At 35.9% G+C, this 15,971-nt stretch overlaps 1 protein-coding gene across 5 annotated transcripts in view; it reads left to right on the top strand.

The window, feature by feature from the left end:
* ARHGAP5 (Rho GTPase activating protein 5) overlaps positions 1 to 15,579 on the top strand; it is a 100,448-nt gene extending 84,869 nt beyond the window's left edge. For all 5 annotated transcript variants that reach the window (XM_036353490.1, XM_036353496.1, XM_036353505.1 and 2 more), the window contains 3 exons: positions 5,379 to 5,510; positions 7,172 to 7,277; positions 12,930 to 15,579. In XM_036353490.1, the coding sequence (XP_036209383.1) occupies positions 5,379 to 5,510; positions 7,172 to 7,277; positions 12,930 to 13,257 (566 nt within the window). In that variant the 3' untranslated portion in view covers positions 13,258 to 15,579. The remainder of the gene's footprint in view (positions 1 to 5,378; positions 5,511 to 7,171; positions 7,278 to 12,929) is intronic.
* The last annotated feature ends 392 nt before the right edge of the window (positions 15,580 to 15,971 follow it).

Genomic DNA, 15,971 nt, shown 5'->3' with positions numbered 1-15,971 from the left:
ATGAAAACCTTCTAAGGACATAGATGTTGAAGGGAAAGAACTTTGAAGTGGAATTAGAAATATCTATATATATAAAAGGCTAATATGCTAAGTGTCTGTCTGGGTAATGACGTCACATAGCAACTCCACCCGGCTTCCTCTCCCTAGCGACGAGCCTCCTTGCATTTTCTTCAGCCCAGGAACATGACTTGCTTGATAGCCAGGTGGAACCATTTTACACTTCAACCAAATGTCTGTGAAGCGTTTTCCTGTGCCTCATTTCATTTGATCCTTACAGAAGTCCTGGAGTAGGTAGATAGGAGACTCAGTGGAATCCTATTTTCTTTCCATTAGCTGGAAAACAGAGATTTAGAAAGCTTAGAAACTTGACAAGACTGAGAAGAAATGAGAAATGGTGGACCTTGAAAATGACTTCAGGCCTAAGCAGCGTGTCTCTGTGGTTATGCATCAATCTATGAACTAGGAGGTCACAGTTTGATCCTGGTCAGGGCACATGCCTGGATTGTGGGCTCGATCCCAAGTGAGGGGTGTGCAGGAGGCAGCCAATAGATGATTCTCTCTCATCATTGATGTTTCTCTCTCTCTCTCTCTCCCTCTCCCTCCCTCTCTGAAATCAATACAAATATATTTTTTTAAAAAAGAAAATGACTTCAGGTTTTCTCACTGTGCAGAATATAGTCAAACACTGCTACAGTTAAATATTTTACCTTTTGTTCTCCCTGTATGATCTATAATAATAATCTGCTTTGTATTGATATTTACTGCTGTGTTGCTGACAATTACCTGAAAGAGAAATTGAAGTGCTTCACTGGGCTGGAAAAAGTTTAGCTAAATCAGAAAGCCCTAATCAAGCAAGTTCATTCTATATATATGTAAAAGGCTAAGTTGACTCGCGTATGCATGATACATATAAAGACAGTCCTCAGGTTACGTTGGACTCAATGTACGTCGTTTCATGGTTACGTCGCCATATCCCATTTATTTATAAAAAAAAAAGTTCCATCATTTCGATGTATGTACATATGTGCTTTATGTTTTTTATTATTTATTTACCACAAGTAAAGGTCAGGAATTATCTTTCTTTTAATTTTTTTTTTTTACTGTTTCACTTCATTACTGCTGTGTATGTGCTCCATGTGAGTGACGTAGGTGCTTATGTATGTGGGTTCCGACTTATGGCGAAAATCACGTATGTCACACCGTAGGAACGGATCTCAGATATAACCTGAGGACCTACTGTAAAGCTCTCTCTGGCACCAGTTGCACGTGTGTGTGTGTGTGTTTCCATCTGTCATTGTCAATTGTGAATTTGGTGCAACATTAAAATATTTCTTCCAATTAATTTCCTTTCAGTGCGCACGAATTCGTGCACCATGCCACTAGTTTAATAGAAGAGACCACAGAGGCAAGAAACAGGAGAGCTATAAATCTATCACCAAAATTGGAAAAATAGTAAATTGATTTATGACACATTGGCATCTTTGTATATCACAGATAGTACTTACTTAAAAATGCAATCTAGCCGAAACCGGTTTGGCTCAGTGGATAGAGCGTCGGCCTGCGGACTCAAAGGTCCCAGGTTCGATTCCGGTCAAGGGCATGTACCTGGGTTGCGGGCACATCCCCAGTAGGAGATGTGCAGGAGGCAGCTGATCGATGTTTCTCTCTCATCGATGTTTCTAACTCTCTATCTCTCTCCCTTCTTCTCTGTAAAAAATCAATAAAAATATATTTTTTTAAAAAATGCAATCTAAAAAAATTTTCCTTGATATTGGGCCAACTAATTATTAGTAATAAAAACAGAGCTGAATTCTCTACTCATATTAAAGTAAATTCCATATAAGATCAAAGGTTTAAATGTAAAAAAATGAAAATTTTACTAGGAAGAAAAATGAGTAAAAGTTTCATGCTATATTTTTAAAAGTTACAGTCTTGGAGTAGGGAAAGGACTAAACTTGATATCAAATCTGGAAAGTATGAGCAAGATGATAAACTGGACTACCTAAAAATCTAAAAATTCTGTATGAGACAGTGGATTAAACATAATATTAGAAGACACACTATAAATTTGGGGAAGATATGGAATATCTGTGTTAAGATTAAGGAATTCATATCAGAAGAAAGTAGTCAACATATGTATGAAAATGTGCTGCTTCTATCAGTTACATAGAAATAAAAATTAAAACAACAAGATTGTATTTGTTTTATTAGAGTGAAAAAGATAGTTGGTAAAGTGTAGACAAGCCAGTATTTTGTATACTGTTCGTTGTAGGTGCCTTTTGAATATCTATTAAAATTCAGGTATCTTTGCTAGAGAAAGTCAGCTTGTAAATACTTGTTAACAATAATCTTTGTGTAGGCATAGCACTACTTAACAAAGGCAAACATTGCAGCCTTTTTGTAATTTTTTTAAAAAGGAAGGGGAACCTTGGCTGGTATGGTTCAGTTGGTTTGGCAGCGTCCTGTGCATCGAAAGTTTGCCAATTCAATTCACCATCAGGACACATTGCCTGGGTTGAGGGCTGGATACCTGGTCAGGGGGTATGTGGGAGGCAGCTGATGATTTGTTCTCATATCAATGTTTCTTTCTCTCTCTTCCTTTCTTTCTAAAAGTCAATTTAAAAAATATTTTTTAAAAATTTTGTGCCCGTTTAACCACATGCACCCATTGATATAAGAATGTCAACTAAAAAAAAAAAAAGAATGCCACCTAAATTTAAAAAAATAAAATAAAATGAAGGGGAACTTCCCATGTGTTTACATGTTTATAAGTAAAATACTAGATAGTCATATAAAATTATATTTATGTGTGTTGAAATGGTCAAATTCCTGTTATTGAGTGGTATGTGTTTGCCTTGTTTTGAAAGAGTATTGTGGATAGTATGTTATTTCATTGTTAAAAAACATTTTGTTAGAAAATCTGTTTAACCTTTATAATATTGGTAGAGTTTTGCTTCCAATAATAAAGGAAGGATAGCCCAAGCTGGTTTGGCTCAGTGGATAGAGCGTCAGCCTGTGGACTGAAGGATCCCAGGTTCAATTCCGGTCAAGGGCATGTACCTTGGTTGTGGGCACATCCCTAGTAGTGGGTATGCAGAAGGCAGCTGATCGATATTTCTCTCTCATCAATGTTTCTAACTTTCTATCCCTCTCCCTTCCTCTCTGTAAAAAATCAATAAAATATATTAATAAATAAATAAAATAAAGGAAGGGTAGTAGTCAATACCAGGGCCTCTTGAATTAGACTTCCTGGTTTTGTTTTCTGGTTCTTCCACTTAACTGTCTTAGTGCCCTAGGGAAGTTAATCTTTCTATATCGCAACTTTTTCATATCTAGTATGGGAATGATAAGAATAATTATGAAGAATAATGAGATGGTACATATGAAGAGTTTGTTGTGCCAGGCACCGTATTAAATGTTTGTTGGGTAGCTGTTATTGCAAGGAATGTAACCTTAAGGAAATAATCTTTAGTACATACATATATTTATCATAGCATCTTTATGTTTTTAAATGAAATGAAATGTTCAGTGATAGAATATAGAATATTATGTAAATTATTAAAACTGGGGAATATTGTGTAACCATTAAAATTATTTATGTTGGCAAAATATTAATGATTAGTGATTATTCATTAAGGATCTGTGTGAGTCCTTAGTACTATTCTTGCAAATTATCTGCAAGTTTGAAATTACAATTAAATGTTACCCAGATCCCAAAACAGTTTTGCAAAGTTGCTTGTGAAATTTTAATAACTTTGGACAGTGCATTAAAGATGAAATCAGTTAGGAAATACACATCTGATTTGTTTTTGTCTTGTCTTTTGAATTATTAGTGATCAGAAAAGGGCTGAAAAGAAACATTAAAATATAAACAGTGATTGTCTCTGTGTGATGGAATAATTTTTTTCCTTTTTGTGGTCTATATTTGTATATTTTCTATCATAAATATTCATTATATTTCAATAACCTTATGATACATTTAGTATGTTCCATTCTTGTGTTGTGGTGGGTTTTTTTTTAATATATTTTTATTTCAGAGAGGAAGGGAGAGGGAGGGAGAGTTAGAAACATTAATGATCAGAGAGAATCATTGATTGGCTGCCTCCTACACACCCCCACTGGGGATTGAGCCCGCAACCTGGGCATGTGCCCCTGACCAGAATTGAACCCAGGACCCTTCAGTCTGTAGGCCGACACTCTATCCACTGAGTCAAACAGGCTAGGGCCAATCTTGTTTTTTAAGTCAGAATTTCACTGTGTTTAAATGTAAAATTTTATATAAAAACTAGAAGCTCAGTGCACAAATTCATGCATGGGTGGAGTCCGGCTGTCCTGCCTAGATGGGAGCCAATCGGGCCAGGCCGAGGGGCTATCCCCCCCCCCCCCCAATCAGGCCGGTTGGCTGACCAGGTGTACGTCATAGCGACCAGTTGTTCAGGTTGTTTGGGCGTTCCAGTCACTTGGCTGTTTTATATATACTAAGGGCGCAGTGCACGAATTTGTGCACCTTGAAAGGAACTGTGGGCTGCAAGGCTGCTGTAGGCACTGGGCTTGGTCTCAGCCCATCCTCCGCACCCCCACCCGGTCCCTTTCACCGCAGCCCCTGGTCACCTGTCTGTCGGCAGCCCCACTCCCGCCGCCGCCACTCCCATGCGCTGAGAGCAATTGGGGCTGACACCAGCAGTGGGTGCGAGCAGGGCCAGCACCATTAGTGGGTGCAAACGGCAGCTGCTGACCTGATTGCCTCTCAGGAGCAGGGGAAGGTGGAGAAGCCCTCAGAGGCAATTGGGGCCGGCAGCGGGTGCAAGCGCTGTGCTGGACTGCGGTGTACAGGAGCAAAGAATTTTCAGCAACCACGGGAGGCTCGCCCCGATGACAGCGACCTGCATCCTGCCTTGGTCTAGCGCCCCCGCTCACCTGCTCCACCATCCCGCCATGGCCAACACCCGCCATGTTCCGCACTGATGGTCAGCGCACATCATAGCAACCAGTTGTTCCAGTTGTTCAGCCATTTGGTCTATTTGCATATTAGCCTTTTATTATATAGGATAAAGTTTTAAGTATTATTGAAAAGGTGTAAATTTGAATTTGTATTCATAATTTCTGTTGTTTTTATGTTCCCTTATGGCCTCTTTTAAATAGCTTATATAAACAAAATATCTTAAACATAGATACTAGTAAAAGCTAATGTTCTTTAGTATACTAATAAATCTTGCTTGATTCTGTTCCCTTATCCTTATATATCTATATTAACACAATGAAGGAGAGATGAATCAGCTTGTAAAGAAAGGTGGCAAATGAGAATGCTTAAGTACTTCTATAATAACTTAAATTTATTACATAAATTATAAATTAACATTTTAATTTTTGTCTTCTAGATCATAATATCAGTCTAGTATCAATGGAAGTAACAGTAAATGCTGTAGCTGGAGCTCTTAAAGCTTTCTTTGCAGATCTGCCAGATCCTTTAATTCCATATTCTCTTCATCCAGAGTTATTGGAAGCAGCAAGTAAGTACAAGCCTCCTCTTTCTTTCTTTTTCTTTCTTTCTTCCTTTCTTCCTTTCTTCCTTTCTTCCTTTCTTCCTTCCTTTTCTTTCCTTTTCTTTTCTTTCTGAGGGATGATGGGTTTTTGTATATTGATTGCTAGGTGTTTAAATCAGCCATGCACTGGAATGTGTAGCTAATGAAGGTATTTTTCTATAACATCAAGATATATAGATAAAACATCAAGATCCCTGGAGTTGGTCCCCAGAAATATTTAGGTTTTGTTAGTCTTCCATGTGACTGGATGCTCCTAGAAGTTTGAAGTTCATTGCACTAGAACTTTGAGAGTTATGTTTTTAATTCAAACTCACAGGCATTGTAGGAAAATTAAATAAACTTTTCAATGGAATGTATGTATAATGTACTTCAGTAAAACATTAACTGGTCACATGTGTATTTAAATTTTTTAAGTCAAATTAACTTTGGCCTCATGTCTAAAGTCATTTTATTTAAAAGAAGGCAGGAAGAAAGAATACTTATTCAGTATTTATTCCTGCTTTGGCATCATTCATCCTGCTATTTCTATTAAACAAATATTCATTTGTTGCCTGAAAAAATGACATAGAGGATCTATTCAAGTATTGGGTAACTTAGTGCTTACTCCACATTTTCTCCTCAAAATAATGAGTGTTTTAAGTATTTCTCTTTATTTCCTTTTGTTTACAAATGTTAAGGCTCTTTAAAGTGAAACTACTTTCTTACAATTTTGATTATGTTAAAGTTCTTGGTTAAAAAAAACTTTTCATTAAAAATCACTATAAAAAACACAATATATGTATAGTTGCCTTACACAGACTTTCATATGTAAATTGGAAAATGGTTCACTTGATAGCTTACATTTTCTCAATAAACGGCAGCCTCAGAATTTTCCTACTTAGGAAATTTTTGACTACTGATTTAGAAGTAATCTGTGGCAAATCAGATTTGTTAGTACTTGGTTATACTACCTACTTGTGAGTTGGTATGCAGATTGGTCTCCAGAAGAACCCATTGTTACTTTTTGGAAGCATCAAATGAATGAGGAAGAGCAGTAAAGCACTCCCTTATCTCTTACTTACTGCAGAACCACATTTCTGTTCTGTTTCATGATTTGCATAAATTTGGAGAGTAACTGAGCTAAATGTTCGTACTGCTTGTGAAGAAAGATTTTCAGTAAGCAAAGTGGATTATAAATAAGTATAGTGTGATGCTTTTAAATCAGGTATTGGCAAACTATGACCTACAGGCCAAATTCAGCTTGCCATCAAATTTTTATAGGTGCTTGCAAGCTGAGAATGGTTAAACAAAAGGAAAAGGAATTTGGTAACATTTAAGAGCCTAATGGCTTCATAAGTAATTAATTGATTCTCAATTAATATAAATTTCTGTACTCTGTCCCATTTTACCATCTTGAGTCAACTTTGCTCTATAGTGATTAGCTTTACTTGTAAAAAGGCTAATGCAATAGGTGATAATGTGTTTTTAGCAGTTTCTTAAGAATATCTTCTTTGTTTTTGTTTACCTATCCTAAAATGATTCAAACACATTCCTTAATGTTTCTTTACAGTAAGCATAGTAGGAAGCTTTATCAGATATTTTTAAATGTATGAGTTTCACACAAATTCCTTACTGCTTTAACTTTACAGAAATCCCAGATAAAACAGAACGTCTTCATGCATTGAAAGAAATTGTTAAGAAGTTTCATCCTGTAAACTATGATGTATTCAGATATGTAATAACACATCTAAACAGGTATTTTTATTTTTTTGTTTTTTTGCAAATAAAGTGCAGAACAAATTTTAAACGTGTAACTATAAATTGGTAATTTTAAAGTAGAAAAAGAGACACCAACTTATTTAAGCCTACAGTTCAATTTTAGTTTCTAAATTATTTTTTATGGATTATTAAAATAGATTTTTCATCAACTTGTTTAAAGAACGGTGTATGACTCTTAATACATGTAATGATTATTTAAATAGAAAGTGTGGTAAGGTACATGTACTTTATTGTCACTTTTATTCTTTGGCAGTTCTCTTTTGTATAATCTTAGAATTTTAAGTATAAAATGATAGATAATTAACCAAGTCAACCTATTTGAAGTCGGAAAAATTGAGGTTTAAAGAAGGAAATATCATATAATTAATAAATGACACATGACCAGAATCCAAGTCTTTTGAGTCCATTTGCTTTTTCTATCTCATTGTGTTGCTTTTTTGTATTAAGCTTGTTTTGTTGGAATATTTGACACAATGAAGTTTTATCAGAAACTTGAATTCATGTTACTTATGACTATTACTTAAAATGCAGGACATTAATCCTATTATTAACAACCCTAAATATACTAAACTTCAAGCTTATACTTTTGTTTAAAGAGATACTCCTCCCAATGCCATACATTAAGTGAAAAGACAGTATTATATAACAGCTTAAATCTCAGACTGTGGAATCAAGCAGGCTTGGCTTTGAAACATATCTAGTTCTGTGACCTTGTGCAAATTACCTTCACTAAGTCGTGATTTTTCTCACCTATGAGAAGAATGAGATTCACAAAGTTGTGGTACTGCATAGAATTATCTACATTTGTATTAATTTTTTTAATAATCTACTCATAATATTTTCTACTAACATTTTTATGAACTGAAGTTTGTTTTTTTTTAACTAATCATGTCAGTGCTCAAACCAGGTCAGTTTCAGCCTCTACCTCTTAGAAGAGAATATTAACCAATGTTTAAGTTATTGCTATCATTATAGAATAAAATTATAATAGCATTTCTAGTATCTATTCTCTGAAGTCTCCTTCCCTGAGAAAATACCAGTATACATAGTATTGCAGTATAATTAGTGGAATTTCCTTTCTTGAAAATTACCATACAAACCCTAACCGGTTTGGCTCAGTGAATAGAGCGTCGGCCTGCAGACTCAAGGGTCCCAGGTTCGATTCTGGTCAAGGGCATGTAAGGTGGCTGTGGGCACATCCCCAGTAGGGGGGCGTGCAGGAGACAGCGATCGATGTTTCTTGCTCATTGATGTTTCTAACTCTCTATCCCTCTCCCTTCCTCTCTGTAAAAAATCAATAAAATATATTAAAAAAAAATTACCATACAAGTGGTTTGTGGTAAAACAGATGTGCACAGGGTACTATGGGGTACTATAACGAATATAGGGATGGTTTGTGACCATATTATTGTCTGGCCTGATCAAAGTGCTGAAATAAGAATTGTACTTCATTAAAAAGTATAGGGAAGCCAAAACCGGTTTGGCTCAGTGGATGGAGCGTCAGCCTGCAGACTGAAGGGTCCCAGGTTCGATTCCGGTCAAGGGCATATACCTGGGTTGCGGGCACATCCCCAGTGGGGGATGTGCAGGAGGCAGCTGATCGATGTTTCTCTCTCATCGATGTTTCTAACTCTCTATCCTTCTCCCTTCCTCTCTGTAAAAAATCAATAAAATATATTTAAAAAAAAAAAAGTATAGGGAAAAGGGTCAGAGAGGGAAGAGCATGTTCATAGAGTGACAGTGCTAGTCCACCACCAGTCTTATTTTACACACTTACTGTGTTTGGCTCTAGTGATATAACTACACAGACGAAAGTGTACGTGATTTGTTGAGGAACAGCAAAGAGGCCTATGTGATTTAAGCAGAGTGAAGGAAGGACAGAGTAAGAGATAAGGTAAAAAAGGGAAGAAGGACAGTGGCAGATTATATAGGGCAGTAATACAACTAACTAGCTTTAGTCCTCACAATGTTTTAGTGACAAAATAAGAAGGATGCTTCATGTATGTATGTCACTAGGCACACTGTGGAGTTCAACTGACATTTATTGGGAGGAGGGACCAGACTTTCTCAATGAAAATGGCATTGCATGTTGTTATTTTGAAAGGTTATGGGATGAACAAAAATAGATCCAGAGACAGAAGTATCAAACAGTCCATCAAACTTCAGGGGGAAGGCGGGAGAGGGGGCGAGGGCAGGCTGAAAAATCAACCAAAGGACTTGTATGCATGCATATAAGCATAACTAATGGACACGGACACTAGAGGGGTGAGGGCATGTGCTGGGGGATGGGGTGGCCAGGGAGAGGTCAATGGGGAGAAAAGGTGACATATGTAATACTATATGTAATACTTTAAACAATAAAGAATTTTTTTAAAAAAGGTTATGGGGAGCCACTGGAGAGTAGAACAGAGAAATAACATCAGACTTAAATTTTTTGTTTAATCTTCACCCAAAGATATGTTTAGAGAGAGAAAGGGAGAGAGAGAAACATCCATCCATTGCCCTCCATACACGATCCAACTAGGAATCGAGCCTGCAACCTAGGTATGTGCGCTGGCACACAGGATTACGCTCCAACCAACTGAGCCACCTGGCTAGGGTCAGACAACTTTAAAAGGAATACTCACCTAGATTATAATGGCTGCTGTTTGTGCCCAGGTGGCCAGATACTCTTATAAGTGCTATGGATGGTGTAGCAGTGAATAAAGCAGTCACCTATTTCATGGAACTTATATTCTGGTATAAGAAAGAAATCCTATATAATAAAAGGCTAATATGCAAATTGTCCCCTCAGGAGTTCGATCGCTCGCTATGACGTGCTCTGACCACCAGGGGGGCAGCGCGGAACATGGCAGGGGACCAGCGGGCAGTGGCGGGGCGCTGAGGGGGCGAAGAAAGGAGGAGGCAGGGAGCCGGAAGGCCGGGATCCTCATCGGCCCTGATAGCCAGGCCTAGGGACCCTACCTGTGCACAAATTTCATGTACCGGGCCTCTAATAATAAATAAATATACAATGGATGATTGACACATTACAAAAATTAATCCATGAGGTTATTTGATTATCTTCTCTCACCCTCAATATTAGTGAGTTATTACTTGAAGTCAGTTGTTTTCTCCTAATTATTTTTCCTTTTTGTTCCTTTCCACTGCTTTAGTTTAGGTTATCATTTCTCGTTTAGGGAACTCATTTCTTTGTAATTGAACTCTCTCCCAAGTAAATACTACTGTTTTAAACCAAAAAGTATCAATTTTTGGCTGTCCTTATAACATCTTAACATGACTTCAGTCTTTCTCAAAACACAGTCTTCAAAGCAGCAGCACTGCCCGGGAACTTGTTAGGAATACAAATGATCAGGCCCCACCTCATGCATAGTCTTCACTTTCTGTTTCAACAAGCCCTCCAGGAGGTACCCATACACACAGTTTTTACCATTATAAGGCTCATCACCCTGGACTCAACTCAAACATTACCTCTTCAAGGAAGCCTTCCTTGGCCACCCTCATCTCTGATTTGATACCTTTTCTTTCTACTTTTTTTTTTAAAAAAAATAGGTTTTTATTAATTTTTGAGAAAGAGGAAGAGAGAGAAACTTGGATCATCAGCTACCTCCTCCATGCCCCCCACTGGGGATTGAGCTCCAACTCAGGCATATGCCCTGACCTGGAATCAAACTGACGATCATTTGATGCATGGGACAATACTCAACCAACTAAGCCACACTGGCCAGGGCTCTTTGTACTTTTTGATTCACAATTATACCTGATGCCTGTACTCTTATGTTTTTCAATTTTATAGATATTTTCAGAATCTACAATTGCCTGCTGCATAAAAACACCTGACTGAGCCCACTATATTTATTCTGAATATTATAATTCAGTATCTTAACAAAGAGCAATAACTTTTACCACAGCATACATGTTTTTCGGGCACGTATTTACCTTAGATGAGCAGCTCCTATATTGGGGGTTTCCTTTGGTTTTAACTTTTTTTTTGTCGTGTAAATTTAAGTATAACATTTTCCTACTACCTTGCATACTGGATTGTTTTGGGGTTTTTTTTAATATATTTTATTGATTTTACATAAAGAGTTAGAAACATCAATCAGCTGCCTCCTCCACACCCCTGACCAGAATCGAACCCGGGACCCCCATTGACCTCTCCCTGGCCACCCCACCCCCCAGCACATGCCCTCACCCCTCTAGTGACAAAATAAGAAGGATGCTTCATGTATGTATGTATGTAGGCACACTGTGGAGTTCAACTAGGGCTGGATTGTTTCTTTATGTGTAAAATGAGAGGGTTGGATAAATACCCAAGATTCCATCTCAGTTTAATAATTTTGAGTTATAATTCAGGATTTGCCTCATATTTCCTATTTGTTATAGATGATGGTAGAAGTGCTTGTCTACATATTCAAAGGACTGAATGCAAATTAATTAATAATGTTTATTTATACTTTTATATTAATACTAGAGGCCCAGTGCACGAATTTGTGCACAGGTGGGGTCCCTCGGCCTGGCTGGCAATCAAGGCCAATCAGGGCTGTCTCGCCCAGTCTTGATTGAGGCCAATGGTGGCCAGCCCACTGGGGAGGGACCATAGGAGGGCTCCAGGGTGTGTCCAGCCCTCTCACCTAGTCCTGATGGGCTGGGGCCCCAGCAGCAAGCTAACCTATGGGTCAGAGTGTCTCCCTCTGGTGGTCAGTGCATGTCATAGCAACTGATCGAGCAGTTGGCCAAACAGCTGATCAGTCAGACACTTAGCATATTACACTTTTATTATACAGGATGTTTTAATTTTAAGGTGGAATATGTTTCTATGAACAGTACTAGCTTTAAAATTAAGTTTGTAGCAATGTACAAGATATTTAATGATTGAAAATACTGATTTTTTTTTAAATACTGGAAACTAATTTTTTTTAGAAGTTGAAAATCTAGGTTGGAAGATATGATAATTTCTCCAGAGTTCAAAGTTTTATTTTTCAAGGTTCAAAGAGGTAGCATATTATGGTTTGTCCTTTCATCTCACAATAGTCAGGAAATTTGGATATGCATTTTCTGATTCTGTTGCTAGAAACTCATTGAAATTTGTCACCTGTCCTTACCCCGAGAAAAAGTTTTTTCACATAAATAAGGTGGCTTCTATAAGGAAATTATAAAACCCTAAGCCACAACATTTTTAAAAATCTATCTTTGATTCCTTTAAGGAATGGATTTTACTACTTCTGTCTCCTGTTATAAAAATGTAGTTGAACATAGAATGCACAAAAAATTATTTTAAATTTCAAGTTAAGAGGTAAAACTAGCCCTGACTGGTTTGGCTCAGTGGATAGAGCATCAGCCTGCTGACTGAAAGGTCCCAGGTTCGATTCCGGTCAAGGGCATGTACCTTGGTTGCGGGCACATCCCCAGTGTCGGGTGTGCAGGAGGCAGCTGATCAATGTTTCTCTCTCATTGATGTTTCTAACTCTCTATCCCTCTCCCTTTCTCTCTGTAAAAAAATCAATAAAATATATTTTTTTAAAAAGGTAAAACTAAATATCTGAGATCAATTCCAGATCCAGGATTTTTTTAATTGTCATGAATTTTAATTGGTTTTCTAATTGTTTTTTCCTATTATAATTTCAGGGTTAGTCAACAAAATAAAGTCAACCTAATGACAGCAGACAACTTATCCATCTGTTTTTGGCCAACCTTGATGAGACCTGATTTTGAAAAACGAGAATTTCTGTCTACCACTAAGATCCATCAGTCTGTTGTAGAAACATTCATTCAACAGTGTCAGTTTTTCTTTTACAATGGAGAAATTGTAGAAATTGTGAATACTGTTGCTCCTCCACCACCTTCAAATCCAGGACAGTTGGTTGAACCAATGGTACCGCTTCAGTTACCACCACCACTGCAACCTCAGCTAATACAACCACAGTTACAGACTGATCCTCTTGGAATTATATGAGTAGGAAGTGATTGCAGACAGCCTGAAAATGGACAGAAAGCAAACCTAGACATGCATGTTTCAGGGTTCAGTAGTATACTTCATGTTTCTTACAGATTCAAAATAATGAGACATTTTCTCTTTGAACTATATGGTATTCTTTATTCATTTACATTACAAATTTAAGACCATGTGCTAAGCATGACTGGAGAGGTTTAATTTTTATAAACAAAAATAGCTATAAAATACAAAAACTGCTGTTGCATGCAACCTCATTGCAATCAGTGTATCATTTCTGTGGCATTTTCTGTCACATTATATTGTGAATAAAATTTTTCTATAGAAATTAAATGATTTAAAAGCTCACATATATGAAACATTTAATGCTTTTCAGCCTACTTTATGGCTGGTTTTGTTATTTGATGTGCTAATTTGGGCAACCTAATTTACTTTACATTTTAGCAGTCAGTGTAGATAATTAAAAGCCCAGTTAAGTATTTTTTAATTTCAGGCTACTTATGCCATGCTTGGGATGTTGTTTGAAAGAAAGAAGAATACACTTAACATTTTTCTGCACCTTCATCTTTACTGCTAAGTAAACCTGTGGATGATACGATGAGGGGTAAAATGAGCATATTTCTTGTACACACATACCAAGGACACACTTGTGGCTAAAGTGAGTTGATAATGTGCAAAGGATAGTTGTCACCAACTCATTTCTTTATGGTACATATAAAATAAACATCTTGTATACTGTTAATTCTATAAACAGATGCATGTTTAAAAGATCTATGATGGTCTTGTAATCTTAATCTAATATATTTTAGATATTTTAATTTTTTCCCTCTTGGGAAATACATTTAGTATAGTGTAGAAAATACTTCATGACATTTTCATATAAGGTTATATAACTTTTCATACATAAACATGAAATTTGTTGTAGAAAATTCATTAAACCAAACATTTTAATCTAGGACTTCAATTTAATCTGTTTCTTGAATCTATTTTTATGTGGCCCTTAAAAACATCCAAAAATCCATTGCTAATATAGCAATAAAAATACTTTGGGTACTGACAGCCTCTTTGGAGTGTGTATATGTATAATTACAACCTTGTATTCATATTATTTTCTGTGGTATGTTGTACTAAAACCTAAAGTGTCTTTTGCACCATTTTTTAACCATTTTTTTCCTTTAATGTTGGTACCAGATTTGCTATAAGTGACTGCTGCTTCTGGGGTTAAATATTTTGCTAGTGAAGATACACCAGAACACTAATTATGGATAAAATTTTTAGCATAGGTAAATTTTGTTAGGCTTTATTCAAAATTTGTTCATTATCATACCATGCCATTTTTTTTTCTGGAAAGGAAGAAATCGTTTGTTTTTCATTGTTTTGTGTACTAAAGAGAAAATTCTTTGGTCCATGCTGTAATCTTTATTCATACTACAATTTTAAGGTTGTCTTATGTGTATTATAGTAAACAGACAATTTTGAGATTCCAGGCTCCTAAGAGTTTGATTTGCTCCATTTTTTCCTAAAATAAATATTGTCTTTCCCAACTGTTATGTCCTAGGTATGTACTTCTAATTTCAACTTCAGAATCGATGTCGACATGAACCAGGCTGCTGTTAAAGTACATGTATATTATAAATTATTTGTGTTATACTCTTACATGTTATTATCTTTTCTAAGAAAACAAAGTCCCTATTATTCCTATTGCAGAGCACACAGGAATTAAGAAAGTACAGTAATTTTTAAAAAGAAAAATCCGGTAAATGTAGTATTCTTAACTTGTTATATATTACTTATACCTGTTGTCTATATAGCTTTAATTTATAGCTGTCAGTTTAACATTGGCATGTTTGGCAAAGAAAAGTAAACTTTAAGAGTTTTATAAACTGTTTCTAGGTTGCTAAAAAATTTATTTTTCTACTATATATGGTATAGACAAAGCTCAAAACTATGTACAGGAAAAAAGCCTGACCATTTCTTTGGAAGTAGGCTGAACAGAGAATTTTCAAAACTGTTTGTGTCTTCAGTTCACTTTCTCATAACTTGGCTGTTGTTAATATGTGAATCCCAGTTTATTTAAGCTATTCTCTTTTATACTGTGTTAATTTAACTTTCATGTTTATTTAGAATCATCTTTGTTATTAAAACTATCATTTATCATTTTCTACATTAACTACCTTATACCTTCCCTAAAACTTATCTCCACTTTTCTATGCATACTCTAATTGATTTGAAAATCTTCAGGGTGAGTCATTTGAAAGTATACATTTGGTTCAACCAATCAGAAGATTACAGTTAATTGAAAATTAAAGTACAGTTTAAACCTCAGTCTGTTACACTGAATTGATTGTGTTTATTTTACCAAGGGTTTAGAAAATGTTTTTAAATATTAGAAAAATAATTTTAAGAACAGAATAATATAATTAAACTTTTTTCTGGTAAGTTACTGGAAGGTTTCATCATTTAGGAACATATATATGAGACTTTTTAAAGGATGGAAAGACTACTAGTCTCATAATTATGGGTAAACATTAAGGCATTATATTTTACAATTTTAAATAAAATTCCATCTACACCCATGTTGCCATTGTTTCATTTAAGCTTGTAGTTATTACAATATTGTACTTAATAGTATCTATATTAGTAATAGTGGTACTCTTTCCAATTTTCAGATTTATTGGAAGTCAAATGCTGTTCAACAATTAGAATATATAATTAAA

The sequence above is a fragment of the Myotis myotis genome, unplaced genomic scaffold (genome assembly GCF_014108235.1).
Source record: "Myotis myotis isolate mMyoMyo1 unplaced genomic scaffold, mMyoMyo1.p scaffold_m19_p_1, whole genome shotgun sequence".
Taxonomy (NCBI): Eukaryota; Metazoa; Chordata; class Mammalia; order Chiroptera; family Vespertilionidae; genus Myotis; species Myotis myotis.
Note: the sequence above shows the minus strand (reverse complement) of the source record. Positions and strands in the feature narration are given on the sequence as shown.